Source organism: Canis lupus, chromosome 6 (genome assembly GCF_011100685.1).
Source record: "Canis lupus familiaris isolate Mischka breed German Shepherd chromosome 6, alternate assembly UU_Cfam_GSD_1.0, whole genome shotgun sequence".
Classification (NCBI taxonomy): domain Eukaryota; kingdom Metazoa; phylum Chordata; class Mammalia; order Carnivora; family Canidae; genus Canis; species Canis lupus.
Genome location: NC_049227.1, coordinates 34,635,235 through 34,650,440, shown reverse-complemented (window position 1 = coordinate 34,650,440; position 15,206 = coordinate 34,635,235). Strand labels below are relative to the sequence as shown.

Here is a 15,206-nt window from a genome sequence, read left to right as displayed (position 1 = left end):
GGACCTTGAAGACACAGGACCTTCAGCAGCTATGGAGGACGATGGGTTGGCAGGTCACCACCCCACACCACCCAAGTATCCCCCACACCCACCAAAGCCACCAGCCCATGCGAGCTCCAGTGGAACGAGAGAAAGCAGAGAGGGGCACTCTCTTCTGACCACCAAGAAGCATCCTGTTTCATTGAATGCCCTCTGGCTCCTCAGTTCCCCCACACACACCCCCCACCTCAACTCCAAAAGAGCAAGACCTAAAAAGAGAAGGAGGAAGAGGGTCCCAGAGGCAGCTCCTCTCGAAGACAGTGCAAAGCAGGGGATGGTAGGGGTGAGGAGGCAGTAAATGCCCCTGCCCGACCAGGACTCAGGTCTAGCAGGACTTGGGCCTGCAGCCGTAGGGAGAGAGTTTGAATCTCACTGACTTTGGAAGCTTTAAAATGGACTGGCCTGAGGTTTTAATAACCACATGGCCAGAAATCTGTTGCATCTTCTTTAAGGGATTTGCCTTGGGAAATTGCAGGGCCTGGGCTCTCAACCATTCTCCCACACTGCCTGCCCTGTCCTGACAGAGCATCCTGAAGCAACTCTTAACCCCTCTGGATGGCGGTTCCTCTATCATCTGATGGGGACAAATGATAGAATCTTCTTCTCTGAGTCATCAGGTGATGCAATGAAGTCTAATGTATGCAAGGAGCTTAAGAGAGTGCTAATCATTCAACCAATGTTTATTAAGTGGCTCGCGGGTGTCAGGCACTGTTCTAGATGTTGATCATCATCATAATTACGGGCTAGGAAGGGCACTTGCATGTACTGACTCATCTAGGGGAGGTGCTAATGATATTTCTATTTTCGAGGTGAAGTAAATGAGGCCCAGAGAGGTTACGTGACTTGCTCAAGGTCACACAGCTAGGAAGTGAGTGGAGTGGGAATTCAAACCCAGGTCACTTTTTCCAGAGTCTACAAACGTTTGCTGTTAACATTATTAGTAGTGGTAGTTATTTTCATCTCCTCGTTCTTGGAACTGAAAACTGAAACTTGGAGCATGGAGAAGGAAAGAAGGAGCCCTTTCTATGGTCTTACTATTCCTGTCCTCTGATAAGTAGACACCAATTCCTGACCCCACCTGCTGTATCCCCAGAGAGTGATATACAGTAGGTGCTCAATAAATAGATTTTGAATGATAAGCAAACACCTGGTTCCAAGTCCAGTGAAACTCCTTTCTCTCCCCAGGACAAAACATTTCATATCCCCAGGTGTTTGCAGGCTGTGCTTCAATGACAGTGTTGTGTAGACCGAACTGTGTCCCTCTCTTCCTTCACGCTGAAGCTTTAAGCCTCCATGTGATGGGATTTGGAGGTGGGGACTTCAGAAAGTAATTAGGGTTAGATGAAGTCATGAGGGCAGGATCCCCATGTTGGAATCAGTGCCCTCCCAGGGAAGGGAAGAAGGGAGAGAGCATTCTCCTTCCACCCTGGGAGGACACAGAGAGGTCGCAAGCCAGGAAGAGAGACCTTACCAGGAGCCATGTGTGCTGACACCCTGATCCCAGCCTTCCCAGCCTCCAGAACCGAGGAAAATAAATGTCTGTGGCTGAAGCCCTCGGGTTTGTGGCATTTTGTTATAGCAGCTCAAGTGCACTCATACAGACACCTCTGCAACCCATCACCTTTACTGATGTGTTAAACACTTGGCCCCTGGTATGCTCATCCTATACTTTCAAAGAGTAAAAAAAAAAAAAAAAAAAAAAAAAAAAATTGCAAGAGAATTTAGAGTCAGCCCTTCTGTGTCCTGCAGCGCTTCTCCATTCTGAAGAATTTCATCATTCCAGCAGAGCATTGAATTTATTCGGGTTGAGGGAAATGTGATGAGTTTCTTAAATCTGTGTCACCTGGCTATGGAATCCGCCCCGCCGAGCTAGGAAGGAGGCATTAACTACATCCAAAGCTGTGTGATTAACTTATTTGTTTGCCTACAGAGCTAAAATGAAAAAGCAGGAAGCTGAGTGAATCTGCACGAGCCCCGTTTTGAAGTAAGATTGTGAGAAAACCTGAGACGTGGGTTTTAATTCACATTCCCTGAGCTTACCATTATTATTATTTTTAATGGAAAATAACTTTGCACAATCTTGCTTCGTTCTAAATGGAGAATGTGCAATATTGTCTAACGCAGGGTATGAAGTTGATTTAGTATGCATGATTTTTCTCCCCTCCCACCCAGTACTTTTGGTTCTTTGTACACATTCAATATCGTTACATTTTTGCTTAGAACATATATATTTTCCCCCTGAACTTTTCTCGATTGCTTTTTTATCAGGTTTACAAATCAAATCAAATAGGTATATTGCAGAGCTCTGTGATATTATTTTCTGAGCTTATAGTACAATGTATTGAATTATGCCACTCCATGCTCTGCTCCTGCTATTCTCTTCAGATTGAGAGAGAGGGACTGTGGACCCTGTAAATTCACTTGGCGCCCAGCATTACTGGCTAAATCAAGACCACTATTCAGGCTGCAAGAAGAGACAGGGCAAGTGTTCGTTACACAAATCAATTTGGTCCAAAGTACATCGCAGTGGGTACTCAACCATCGCTCACATAATATTGTCAACTTAATCAAATAATGCCTCGAAGACACTCGCAAGCTTTTCTCTCTGAGAAATAACTTGATTGGTGGAGGAGGAAGAAGCAGCTGGCTATTCAAAGGGACACTTTTTATTTATCACCGTTAAGCACTTTGGGCATGGAGAAGAGGAAGCCCGTAGGAGACGAGGGATGCTGAATATTCACTAGGCTGTGCTGGGAGAAAATTGTGCTCATTAGCGTCCTGTCTTGAGTGTTGGATTTCGACACCCTCATGCAGAATTGGGATGCTAAAGAGGGGGAGGGAGAAAAGAAGAAGCTGGACCCAAACCTCCTTTTCTGGAATGACACAATCAATATTCGGTGAGCACACATCATGGGCCACAGTAAAAAATTACTCCATATAGTGTTTATCATTGAGGTGTTCGTGTTCTAGTCAGAGAAGTAGGTAATCTGATAACAAAAAAATATATATGGTTAATAAGGGCTCATGAGAGAGGAAGCATCTGAAGCAGCCTGGTTTGGTTTGATTTGGGGTTGTTGTTGGGGGATAGGGCCCTATTCACAGAGCTCGTCGCTCTGGTTCCCGCCCAGACTGAGAGCACAGGCAGTTAGAACTCCCAGCGAATTTCACTTCTCTGTGCAAGCGCTTGTCAGGTGCCCTCTAGGGCTGGGCTGTCTTTAGACCTTGACCCTGAGAGGCCATTGAGGGCTGAAGTATGGCGTGCAGGATATGGAGTAAAATACCTTGGGTTCTTGTCCTGGCTCCACCATCTCCTGGCTGTGTGACTTTGGACAGGTGACTTAACCTCTCTGAGCTTAAGAGGGTGGGATCAGTGGGATCAGGTGTGAGAAACCCCTAGCCCGATAGCGGGGTCAGAGTAGGACCTCAGCACGGTTTGATATTCAATATCCTATTCCAGATCCATTAGCCAATTCTACACAAGGCTCATAAGCAACCAGTAGACAGTAGTGTTCAGCATCAACCGTTTCGACTTGGGATTGGGGAGGGGCGAGTGGCCTCACACAGCAGTGGTCCTTATCCAGGGGTCCAGGGATGTCTGTGTATCCTTCAGGGAGTCTGTGAACTTTATATCCACAGGTTCCAGGGATTAGGGTATTATTAACATTTTGAAGGGACCATTTTTCTGCCGGCTACAGGTATCTGTTGAGCCCATGGCTGGTACGACTAGGGAACTGAATGTTTAATTAAATTCAACTTTAATTAAAATTTAAACACTGACACTTGATTCAGTTATTAAAAGCCTTTTAGGTGTGTTTTGAAAATCTTGGCTATTCAACTGTCAATTTTTCGAAGTCTAAATATAGATAAGGTATTTCCAGTGAAAATGGAGTCTCCATGTTGAGATGATGAGCCGTAAGTACAAATTACATATAAGATCTCAAAGACTGGGGCACTTGGGTGGCTCAGCGGTTGAGCGTCTGCCTTCGGCTCGGGGCATGATCCCGGGGTCCTTGGGATCAAGTCCCATACCCAGCTCCCCACAGGGAGCCTGCTTCTCCCTCTGCCTGTGTCTCTGCCTCTCTCTCTGTGTCTCTCATGAATATGTAAGAAAAATCTTAAAAAAAAAAAAAAACAGATTTCAAAGACTTAGGGGAAAAATAATTTAAAATTTCATTTACATTAATTACATATGAAGTACTAGTTTTAATAAATTGGATTAAAATAAATATATCCTAAAAATTAATTCCACATGTTTCTTTTTACTTTTCTGAAATGTGGCTTCTAAGAGCTTTGAGATATGTATGTGACCCCTGTTTCATTTTATTGAAAGGGACTGCCCTAAAGCGCATGATCACCGTCCTTGAACTGTATCTAGTACTTGGTTGTGAGTACATGTGTTTTTTATTTCCATCGTGTAAGAGAGGAAAAATAATTTTCCCTGTGTTCTTCTAGGTTCTTGGCTAAAACACCCCCTGATAAAAGAGAGATTAACAGGAGACGAAGAAATAGGAGCTTAATAAGAGGTATACCTCCTGTAGACATGGGACCTACCCAGGAAAACCAGCTTACTCCCTGGAATGGTCCAAGCCACCAGCTTGAACACCATCTCCAGCTAAAGACAGAAGATGCTGACTAGCTGGGGGGCTAGTCATCGATGGGTTTATCTGGAAAAGCCCAGTAATCAAGGGTGAGGTTGTTCTCCCCATTGAGGCCATTGTCTTGCTTTTGAAGAGTTTCTAGAGATTTAGTTACTTTCTTTTCCTGCGACCTCCAGGAGGGAGACACCCCTACAAACGGAGAATTTCCTTATAAATGTAAATTTCTCTTACAAAAGGGTAACTTCTAGTCTTTTCTGAGCTTCTCCTGTGTCTGCTGCTTCTTAAAAATAATCATCCCAAAAATAACCCTCATGCCAAAGAGGCATATTTTGGGGTGGCAAAATATAATTTGGTACCGTTCTCGTTTTATTTCTTGTGGTTGTCTCCCCCACTACAGGCGCTCAGCACTGTGCTTCCAACCCTCCAATTTCTCTCTGAATTCTGATTTCTGCTGACAGCTGCACCGCATTTTACTCATCCGTCCTTGTGATGGTCACCTGTGTCGCCTCCAGCAACCTGGGACCACAGACAACTCTTGATGGGATCTTTTATCCCTTCTTGCATCTGAGGCGACAGGCTTAGAAGGGTTTAAGGAGCTGGGCTAGTATGTGACAGGCCTGGAGTTTAGGTCAGAGATATCCAGGGACAATTATCTTTTGCCTGTGCTCCCACGAGGTACCTGGTCCTCCCTGAAGATGGCACACAGGTGAGCTCAGGAATGCCTCATAGGCTCAAAGAGGAGACGTGGGGCGGGGCCACACTCTCAAAGGCACATACAAAACTCTGCAGATTCTCTCCAACAGTCATCCCTGGATTGGTCGATATCAAAATCCAATTTCACTAGGATTAGCCTTGGGTTGCTCAGAGCTATTCATTGAATTAGGAACGATTATAGCAGAGGGAGCCCCGCGGTTCTTTATTAAGGTCTTTGCGGAAGCACTAAGTGATCTTCAGGAGATTAAAGTGCCAGTGGTGTTTTCTTAACATTTATAACCTGCGCCGATATCTGGGGAGTTTGTTTATTAGGAAAAATTCTGCGGCACACATCCTGCCTCCTAATAGGGCCTTCGAACTGCGCCAGAGCAGAAGCTGGCTTTGCCGTCCTAATGAGCTTATTTGGGAACCTCTGCCAAGTGCTGCCTGGAAACCCACCTCCTGAGGCCAATGGACTTCCCATCCAAGTGGGGTCCTGCAGCCTTGTCTGCATGATGGGGAGGCTGCATCTGAGAGCCGTCAGTGTCGGTGGGCTCCGAGAAATGGACGACAAAAGCGAATGGTTATTAACACTGTTCGTAATAGGAACGATAGGTATCCCCTGTGTATTCATGGGACTTACCTGTCATGATACTTTGCTTTCTTACCCCACTCAGAAGGGCCCAGCAGACAGGCATTTATCATTTCACCCGTATGCAAAGAGCAGGAGCCGTGATGTTAGCCCTCCTGCAGCTCGCTTGTAGCAAAGCCATCGATACTCACCGAGAATGTACTGTGCACTCCGGGGTATAGTTCTAGATGGTGCAGTTTTGCCCTCCCAGGGGGACATCTGAACCCCAGATTTGTCTTGGTTGTCTTGCTCACTGTCATATGGTTGGTGGAGGCCAGAAATGCTGCTGAATATCTTAGGGTGCTCAGGACGGCCAACACCAAAGAATTAAGCAGCCCCAGTGTCAGCATTTCTGCTGCTGACAAACTGCTGCGGGTGGCACGGGGCATGGTAGGGACAGAACAGTGAATGGAAACTCCCGGGTCTCTGTTCTCACGGACTTCCACATTCTGGTGGACAAGACAGTTTCAACATGGTAGAAACTAACAGAAGCCTCTAATGTGCTATAAAAAGAGTGAACAATTAGGGAGACAGGAGATGCTGACGGTTGTGATAACAGGGCCAGTGAGGACTTCTCTGGTGGGTGCTGTTGGGGCAGAGAGCTGGTGGGCAAGAGGCGGCAAGCCACATGGGCATCTGGGGAGAGAATTTTCCAGGCAAGCCCAAGGAGGAGAGGATTTTCCAGTCCAAGGAGGAAGAGGTGTGACACCTGAGGAGGGAGCATGCTGCGTGCGTGGAAGGAGGAGGCAGGTGGCCAGTGAGTTAAGGAGGGGAACCTCAGGAAGCAAGGGGGTCTGGACCAAAGCATGCTGGATCTCACAGCCCAGGGTGAGGGTCTGGACTGGAGCGTTCTGAGAGGGAGAGTGCCCTGGCCATTCTACTTCTACCTCTCGCACCCTTTGTTCTCTCAATCTCCTCTTGTCTCTGAGCGAGCAGACCAGGGGTCATTTGCTTGGTCTTTCTCTTCTACCTTCTGATCTCCCAAACATGGTTATGAGGCACCTTTCCAACTCAGCTAGGTCCCACTTTTGGAGCCGAAATGATACTTTAGAAGAATCAGACACAGGTAAATCAAGAGTGGTTCTTCCAGCCGTTCATTCTGAGTAAGCCTTGATATGTACTAGTCTTCAGGGGTGTAACTACCAACCAGGTAGCCCCCATTTTTTGAGAATACACATTCTTGGATGTGCAATTTCTTCAGCAGCTTTCTCAGCATTTTCTCATTATTTTATTTTTGTCCTTAGAAATTTCACTCTGTGTGTTTGCCATAAGTTTCATCGACCTTCTCAGGGATGCTGTGACTGCTTATCCACCAGTGTGAGGTACAGTGTTAGGTTCAGGGAACTCACAGACCTGTCCTTATTTTGAGAGTGTTGGCTGCCTTTCAGGAGGCTGGCAGAGGGCCTCTCAGCCCAGCGAGGGGTGTCATTACATCCAGAGGTAGGTTCACCAAAGCAGCCTGAGAGCCCGGACTGGGGTGAAGGGAAGACTCACATCTCCTCGATGTAGGTAACTCATTAGAGTTCCCAGTGTGACCGATGGGACCCTAGGACAGCTCGGACAGGGACATTCTCTCTCCTCCTAGACCTGGTGTGAGGCCAACCCTTTGGAGAACCTCATGCCACTTCAGTGGTAGAAAATGCATCCACCGCCTTGGTAACAGCTACTCATGCTATGTGTACTTCAGGTTTGTCCATATTTAGAAGAAGATTACGATGGTGGATTGAATGTGGCCTTCAACACATGTGTTCACATCCCATCCTTCGTAAATCCATGAATATGACCTTATTTGGACAAAAGGTCCTTGCAGATGTAATTAAGGATCCCAAGATAAGATCTAGGGTGAGCTTTACAATTTTAGGGTGACTAATGCCCTTATAAGAAGAAAAAGGCAGAGGGAGATGTGAGTCCCAGATGCACAGAGGGAAGAAGGCCATGTGAATCGGAAGACAGAGATTGGGGAAAGGCAGCTTCATGCCAAGAAAGCACCGGAAGCTGGAAGAGGCAAAGATTGTCTGTCCCCTGGAGTCTACGGAGGGGGTGTGGTCCTGCCAGCACCTTCACTGTAGATGTCTGGGCTTCACAATCATGAAGGAGTATATTTCCGTTGCTTTTAGCCACCATGTTTGTGGTAATTTCTTAGGTGGTTAATGTAGGGACCTAAAACCCAGGCTTATCCCAAATACGTTTTCCCTGACAGTTCCCAGCAAAAGGTCTCACCCCGATATACCCAATAGGAGAGTCAGTGAGGACCATTCTGGAAGGCTTCACCCCTCCATGCCCCAGGCTCTGTAGTGGGCCTCTGGATTCTGATGCTCTCTTCCCTCTCCTCTCCATTCACCCGCAATGTCAGAAACACTTTTGGTTTGTTTTCCATTTTACGTGTTATCTTTAAAAATTACTTTAAATACACAGGTATTCCGACATAACAATTTATGAGCATTTGTACACATGCCCGCACTACAAAATGATTAATTGAGCGTTGTATGTTTTTATCAAAGGAAACAACGCGAAGATTTCTCCAAAGTCCTGTTTGACTAAAGATGATTAATTTTAATTTTCACATGAGCGGCATAATGCTATTAATCATTTAATATGTTTAATCATAATCTCTGTAATTCCTAATTAGGTTTATTAAGCTGAAACATCCAGCAGTTATGTACAAATCCAAATCTAAGTTTCTTTCTTGGGATGAGAAGGGGCTTGCTTTAATTTGCATTCGAACAGCAACTCCTAACTGGAGGGAAGAAATGGACTGCAAGCTAGGGTCTCAGCTGCTGAGTCTGCAAACTTAGAGTCTTAGGTCCGAGTACCAAGATCCCAGCTGCGTGATTCAAGGACATCTCTGGGTCTTGGTTGTGTCACCACACCTCATGTCACCAGCAGAGAGAACACAGCTCCTTGCTTTGTTTGGGCCTGGGTATTATAATATCATATGCGATTATCACTAGAAGATGCAAAGTAGGTGGACCATTCACTCCTTCACTCATCACTTTATTGATATACTCGTCATCCCTCCCCCTGCTCCATCAGTGACTCAGCCAACCATCTGACCTGCGTGTATCATTTGTCAGCCATGGCTCAGCCCTGGTGTCGGGTGCTGGTCACATCACACCCTGTGACGATCCATAAGTGGCCCCTCTTCATTTTTATCATGAAATATACGCTCTTTCTCTGCACACAGGACCCTTTGTGATCCTACCCCTGCCACCCCCCACAGTGTGCTGTTCTGACTGTCCTTCCTGCACATGACCAGTGACACTAAGGTGAACATGTACTTACTAAATCCAGACCCCAATTTCACCTCCACGTTTTTGCCTGTGCTTTGCCCTCAGCTGGCACAACATGGGCCCCCTTCCTCTCTCCCATCAGACATCTCCCACGGAAAACACAAGCTCCAGAACTGACAGGCCTCGGAGACCATCCAGCTGTGTGGTGTGCCTCTGCTTTAGGTTTACTGGGCCCTCTGTGAGTCACTCTGATCCCAGCCTCATGACTGTCTTTCTCCTACTTCCCTCTCTTGCACTGAGCTGGGAACTGCGTGTGTTCAGAGGCTAACTTATGTGTCCAATATATAGCAGCTGCTCAGTAAAAACATGTTTAACAAGCAAATGAGAACCTTTCCTCTCTCTGTTTCCTGAGAGAGGCTTTTTCATTCCTTGTTTTTGACATTTTGAGAAAAAGTCACCATCACTCGAAAAAATTCATTGCCTTCCATTTATTGAGTTCATGTGCCAAGAACTCTGCCAGGTTTGGCCTATATTACCGCATTCAGGCTTCACAGAGCCTTAGAAGGTGTGCTGTATTGTTATTACTCATTTTCCAGGTTGGAAGACTGTCACCATCCTCCTCCTTTATTCCACTCCAACAACACAGACAAAATGACCAAGCTCAGTGTTGTCATTGTCATGACGTAGCACTTCAAACTTGCAGAGGTCATCCTTCTGATACCAAACCAGCTTGGAAGAGTAGGGTGCCAGCCACTGGGAGATCTTGACTTCAAAATGCCATTCAGGGGGTACTAGGAAGGAGAATGCAAATGAAGTCTGCCAAGAAATACAAGAATTGGCAAGAAAATCACTAATTATGCCCATGTCATTGTGATATATACGATCTATAAATCACCTTTATATATAACATTTCTATTTATATGTATATATAAAAAATATAATTTATATATATGTATGTACATATATATATTTCACTTTATGAAGTTGTCTTCTCTGTGTCTTTATTATCTTACACCTGCTTGGTTGCTTTGATGGTTTTGTCCCAGTGATATGCTTCTGCATTGTTTAAAAGTAGGTGAGGCCAACCCCTTCCTCATAAATTACATGGGCTTCCACATAGGTTTTCCATTATAGTTTTGGAGAAGCAAGTAGCTCATGTGGATGGCATCACCTGCCACCCAGAGGCAATAGATGCTAATTGCAGAGAAAGTATCTAGAAGCATCTCTAGAACCAAGAGTATGGGGATGGCTATAATGATACCAAATATTACTATGACTTTTCTTCTAGTTTCTGCTTATGTTGTGCTGATATAATATCATGCTTTCCAAGACTTTTATTATGCCAAGAGTGGGAAGCAGAGTAATGAGTTACGCTAATAGCGTAGCCTTGTCGACACCAAGATAGTCCATAGAATATCCTGGAGGTGTCTAGATCCATGCTGTCTGACCTGGAAACCACTAGCTATGGGTGGCTACCGAGGACCTGAATTGTGGCTAGTGTGAAGGAAAAACTAGATTCTATATTTTTCTTAATTTTAATTCATTCAAACTTAAATAGCTATGCAAAGTCAACTGTAATGGATGGTATGGACGTCCATGACCAAGAAATCAGAAGATAAAACCTTAAAAAAAAAAAATAAGTCAATCAGATGGCTACTTGGACTGCAGAACACCGAACAGCCTTCTCAAATGTTTTATTACATTTGCTAACGTTTTATCTGGACAGTCGCAACAATTATGTAGGTGTATCTTAAGATTTTGATTAAGGGGATATACCCTCTCCTACCTTTAATGAGGAGGTTTTCTCTGATTGCCTGTTAAAACTCCCCGAACACCTCATGCCAACTACCCCTCCCCCTGCTTTATTTTTCTCCATGGTGCTCTCCTCCTACCAGTTCCGAATGTATTTATTAATAAGCTTATTGCCTCCCCTGCCCCCATAAGAATCATGCTCCATGAGGGCAGGAAGTTTGTCTGCCTGGATGTTAAATAAATACTCGTTGAATGAATGAATGACCCAGCGGCTCCTTCCTTGTCCTTCTTCCTTTGTTCCAGCATTTTCCTACCATTCAGGGGAAGCAAAAGCACTTTGGAAAGAGCACACAGGTCCACTCAGAGCCTCTTTACTCTTGTCCTTTTAGCAGACAGATGACGCGGCACCAACGGATGGCCAGCCCCAGACACAACCTTCTGAAAACACAGAAAACAAGTCCCAGCCCAAGCGGCTGCACGTCTCCAACATCCCCTTCAGGTTCCGGGATCCGGACCTCCGACAAATGTTTGGTGTAAGTAGTGCGTTTCTCCTCTGCTGTGCCCACTCTGGGGTCCCCGGAGCCCTTTCCTCCTCATGTAAGTCTTTGGTATTTATAACATGAAGATGAGATGTTTGCATGGGGGAAAAGAAAGGCATTTTAAATCCTAGTCTGTAGGTATAGTGGGGCCAGAGTCTCTTTATGATTTTAGTGTAAGTGTCTTTGTATACGTTCACCATGTTCCCATTTGCCAAATGGTCTTCTAATTAGTAACTGGAAGGTCAAATGGGAAATGAGCTCCCAGGAGAAATAGCATTGAAAGGAGCCCATTGACGATCCTAAATCGAGTAGCTCAGGGCCCCATGTCATGACTGAAATAAACATTCTGTGTCCTTTCAGCTCTTCTTTCTTTTGTATGTGCCACGGTTATCATGCCGTATTCCTACAGACCTCACTCTTTCCCAGGCACCGGGCATTTAAGATTTCAGAGGCAGCTTTAGAGATTAATGAGTTCTGCATTAAGCTTCATTGAAAAGCAAAACAAAGAAAGCCAGAGATTTCTAAGTCTGACTTGCCTCCTGCAGTATACATTCTCCTGGAACCAATGATGAGGATTCAGAGGTCCTGTGCCTCTGAATGGTTCTAGAAGTATCTCTAGATGCTGTGATGTTCTGTGCCACAGATGACAGCCTTGCCCAGGTACCATGATTGAAACACAGAGCAGGGCAGAAACCACCATCAACCAGGAGAAAATAGATGATAGAGTGCTTCCTCGTGGGACATGATGACTCGGATTCTTTTTCTGGACGAAATCTTGCCCTGTCCACCTTGAGAAGGAATGAGTTAGCCACGTCTTCGGGCTCAGTTCTGCCAAAGGACAAAACTCTGACAGGGCTTAGATAGCCTTAGCTTTTTAGGGTTTGGGGCTTGGTTTGGTTTGGTTTGGGTTGGGTTTGGTTTTCGGTTTTTCAAATGTAGTCAGCCTATTTGTCCATGACATCTATCCTAGCGTTGATGAGAGGTGTCTGTGGATTCTCTGAACAGAACTACATCTTTAGCATTTGACTTAGAGTAAAGGTTGGCTACCTGGAGATTCTTCTAAGAGTTTGTGGATGGATGCAAATGTTACACAAGGAATAAGAAGAGGCAAAACTTTACTGCCTAATCCCGGCCAAAACAGACATCATTCCCCCAATGAGAAGGGGAGCTCTGTTTCATCACTCTGCGATTGTGGGGTTAGCTTGCTTGCACCTTTTATTTCTTTAACATGCATGATGCTTATCAAGTCCGCATCTGACACAAAGGCAGAGCTAGCGTCCTAATATTCAGATACCCAGACTTGAATCCTGACATTTCAGAGGAAAAGGTCAGCTTCTGCACTTTTATCTCTCTCGTTTGGTAATAACCTTGAGTTGAGCCCTCTAACTCTTGCCGAGTAGAGATACCCTCGGGCACTCTCAGGTCAAAGATGACTTTGAAAAGTGCAGAGCATTCAAAGTGAAAGTGGAGGTTAAGTGTGTATAAAGCAGTGAGACCAGGTTTGAATGATGGGCAGCCAGAGGAATTAGATTCCTTTTGCCACGTCAGGTTAGAAAGCCTTGCTCTGCGGTCCATCTTTACTCGTCAGGTGTCCCTGGGATGTTGGCTTTGAATTTGGCCCTCTTAATGACCATCCTGGTGTTCTTTCTTGGTGTCACTCACTGCAACCCACCCTGAGGGTGCTCTTCCCTCCCTGGTCTTCTCGGTTATCTTGAAAGTCACCGGAGGGCTACACGGCTGAGTCAGAGGGGTATTGGCAATATCCACAGCTGGAACTCCCCAAGACAGCACCCTTTCTTGCACGGATATCTGAGGCTCTCTGTTATTACGGGGCGAGGGCAGGGGATGCAGAGCAAAGTCTTGTCAAAGATCGAATGTACTACCAGTTTTCAAGCCATGATCAAAATTGACTGGTTTCAGAGCCAGTTTCTGTAAAAATCATAATTTTCAAGCAGCTGACAAGACGTCGACTTGACAAGATGATAGATAAGCTTAGTATCCATTAAGAAAATACAGCATACATTGAGTAATATTGAAATTAATTTCATTCATCACAAACAGCATCTGGGTTCATTTTAAAAGTACAGAAGAATTTTTTTTTATGAGTTTCAGCTATAAAAATTTTCAGGCACTTACAGGTTCCTGGATTCCTTGTAATAATGCTGAGGCCTCCTTAGTCTACAAGCACTATTCTGACAAAATGGAATTGAAATACTAAAAATCTGTTCTTTCCAGCCGAGCACTGGGAAGGCAATCCCATTCTGGTTATGTGATACATTTAGTGGCATGAATCATGTTGAACAGCATCTGTAAACATTCTGATTGGCTTCCCACACAGTTGAGAGAATTAAGTGTGGTTTCTTCTTTTAGGTCACAGTCACTGTTAGAAATGACATTTTGATTCCAGGCAGGTCTTTTCCAAATCATCTGGACATGAGATAGCTCCTCTCCTTCTGTTGCTCTATTTTGCGTTGGCCCCTTCACTTTGGCAGGGGCTAGAATGGGGAGTAATTACAGAGAAAAATCCTGAAAGAGATTTTTGTGCTTTTCTTCTTTGTCTCCTTTTGTTCAGTGCAGCCATGGAGATCTGAAACCAAAACCAAAACAAGACAAAAAGGGAAGCTCCTTTCCCAAACTGCCTAAAATCTTGCTGTGCTCGTAACCACTTTTGTAACCATTAATAATTCAGCTGTGAAGTTTGCAATTTCTGCAGGCCTAATGGTCAGTGTGGGTACTTCACATTTTGTTTTTAATTTGTGGCTTCAGGGCCTATTTATTGCAATTCTGGCGACCTTTCTTCCATTATGTTTTTCAGTACTTGATATTCTTCATTTCTTCCTCCTTTGGAAGCATTTGTTCTAGTGGTTGGCATTAAATCTTCTAACTATTCAGAGATTTCCTTCCTTCTTTCTTTCCTTCCTTCCTTCCTTCCTTCCTTCTTTCCAAGATGGAACATTTCTTTTTTTTTTTTACTTTTTTTTTTATAAATTTATTTTTTATTGGTGTTCAAAGATGGAACATTTCTTGGTCAAGAAGTTATGTGGCCCTGGTGGAGTCAGAGTCTTTTCACGCCACCAGTTGGGGCGTGAGAGAACAGATCAGGGGCGTTGGTTCTGGATGTTTCACTGGAAGAAATGTTGGTTCTGGCCTGGCTACTTCATTCTTGAGCTCTGTCCTCATCTCAGGGAGCATTCATGAGGGTGTGCATCTTTTCTGTTTGAATTGTTGATGATCTCATGAAAGGAACGTGTGGATTTCCACCAAATTGATTATGATGGCTTGCTTTTGGACAGAATGGTTCTTTAACCTAACATTTAAAATTTACACACACCTGGGTTTGGGGTGAGAGAGGTGGTTATGATATTTCCAGACCACTGACCTGACATATTGCATCATAGAACTGTTTTCAGAAGCCAGCTACTCAGTGAGTGTAAGATTAAGATTTGCACAGTACCCCTGTTGACGTCACAGCCTTGCTTTTGTTATCAAAATACAGACCCTCTGGGTGTGAATATGATCGACTGAAGTCACTCATTCTTGTCACCCAAAAACAGGTCACGTGACTTTCAGAACATGCAAAAGAAGTTTTCACAGTCACCTTTTTAGTAATAACATAGAGATGGTTGCACCTTTGGCATTAATGCCAAATTCCATGCACCATGCTGTTATAACTAGTGAAGTCTTTTTTTTGGACCTGGCATGGTGCCTTCCATTTCTGCATTCC

The 15,206-nt window shown here is 44.7% G+C and overlaps 1 protein-coding gene across 15 annotated transcripts in view; it reads left to right on the top strand.

Annotated features, from left to right (window-relative positions):
* Positions 1-15,206, top strand: part of RBFOX1 (RNA binding fox-1 homolog 1) — a 2,034,214-nt gene that overhangs the window by 1,896,776 nt on the left and 122,232 nt on the right. For all 15 annotated transcript variants that reach the window (XM_038540446.1, XM_038540439.1, XM_038540440.1 and 12 more), the window contains one exon: positions 11,333-11,476. In XM_038540446.1, coding sequence (XP_038396374.1) covers positions 11,333-11,476 — 144 coding nt within the window. The remainder of the gene's footprint in view (positions 1-11,332; positions 11,477-15,206) is intronic.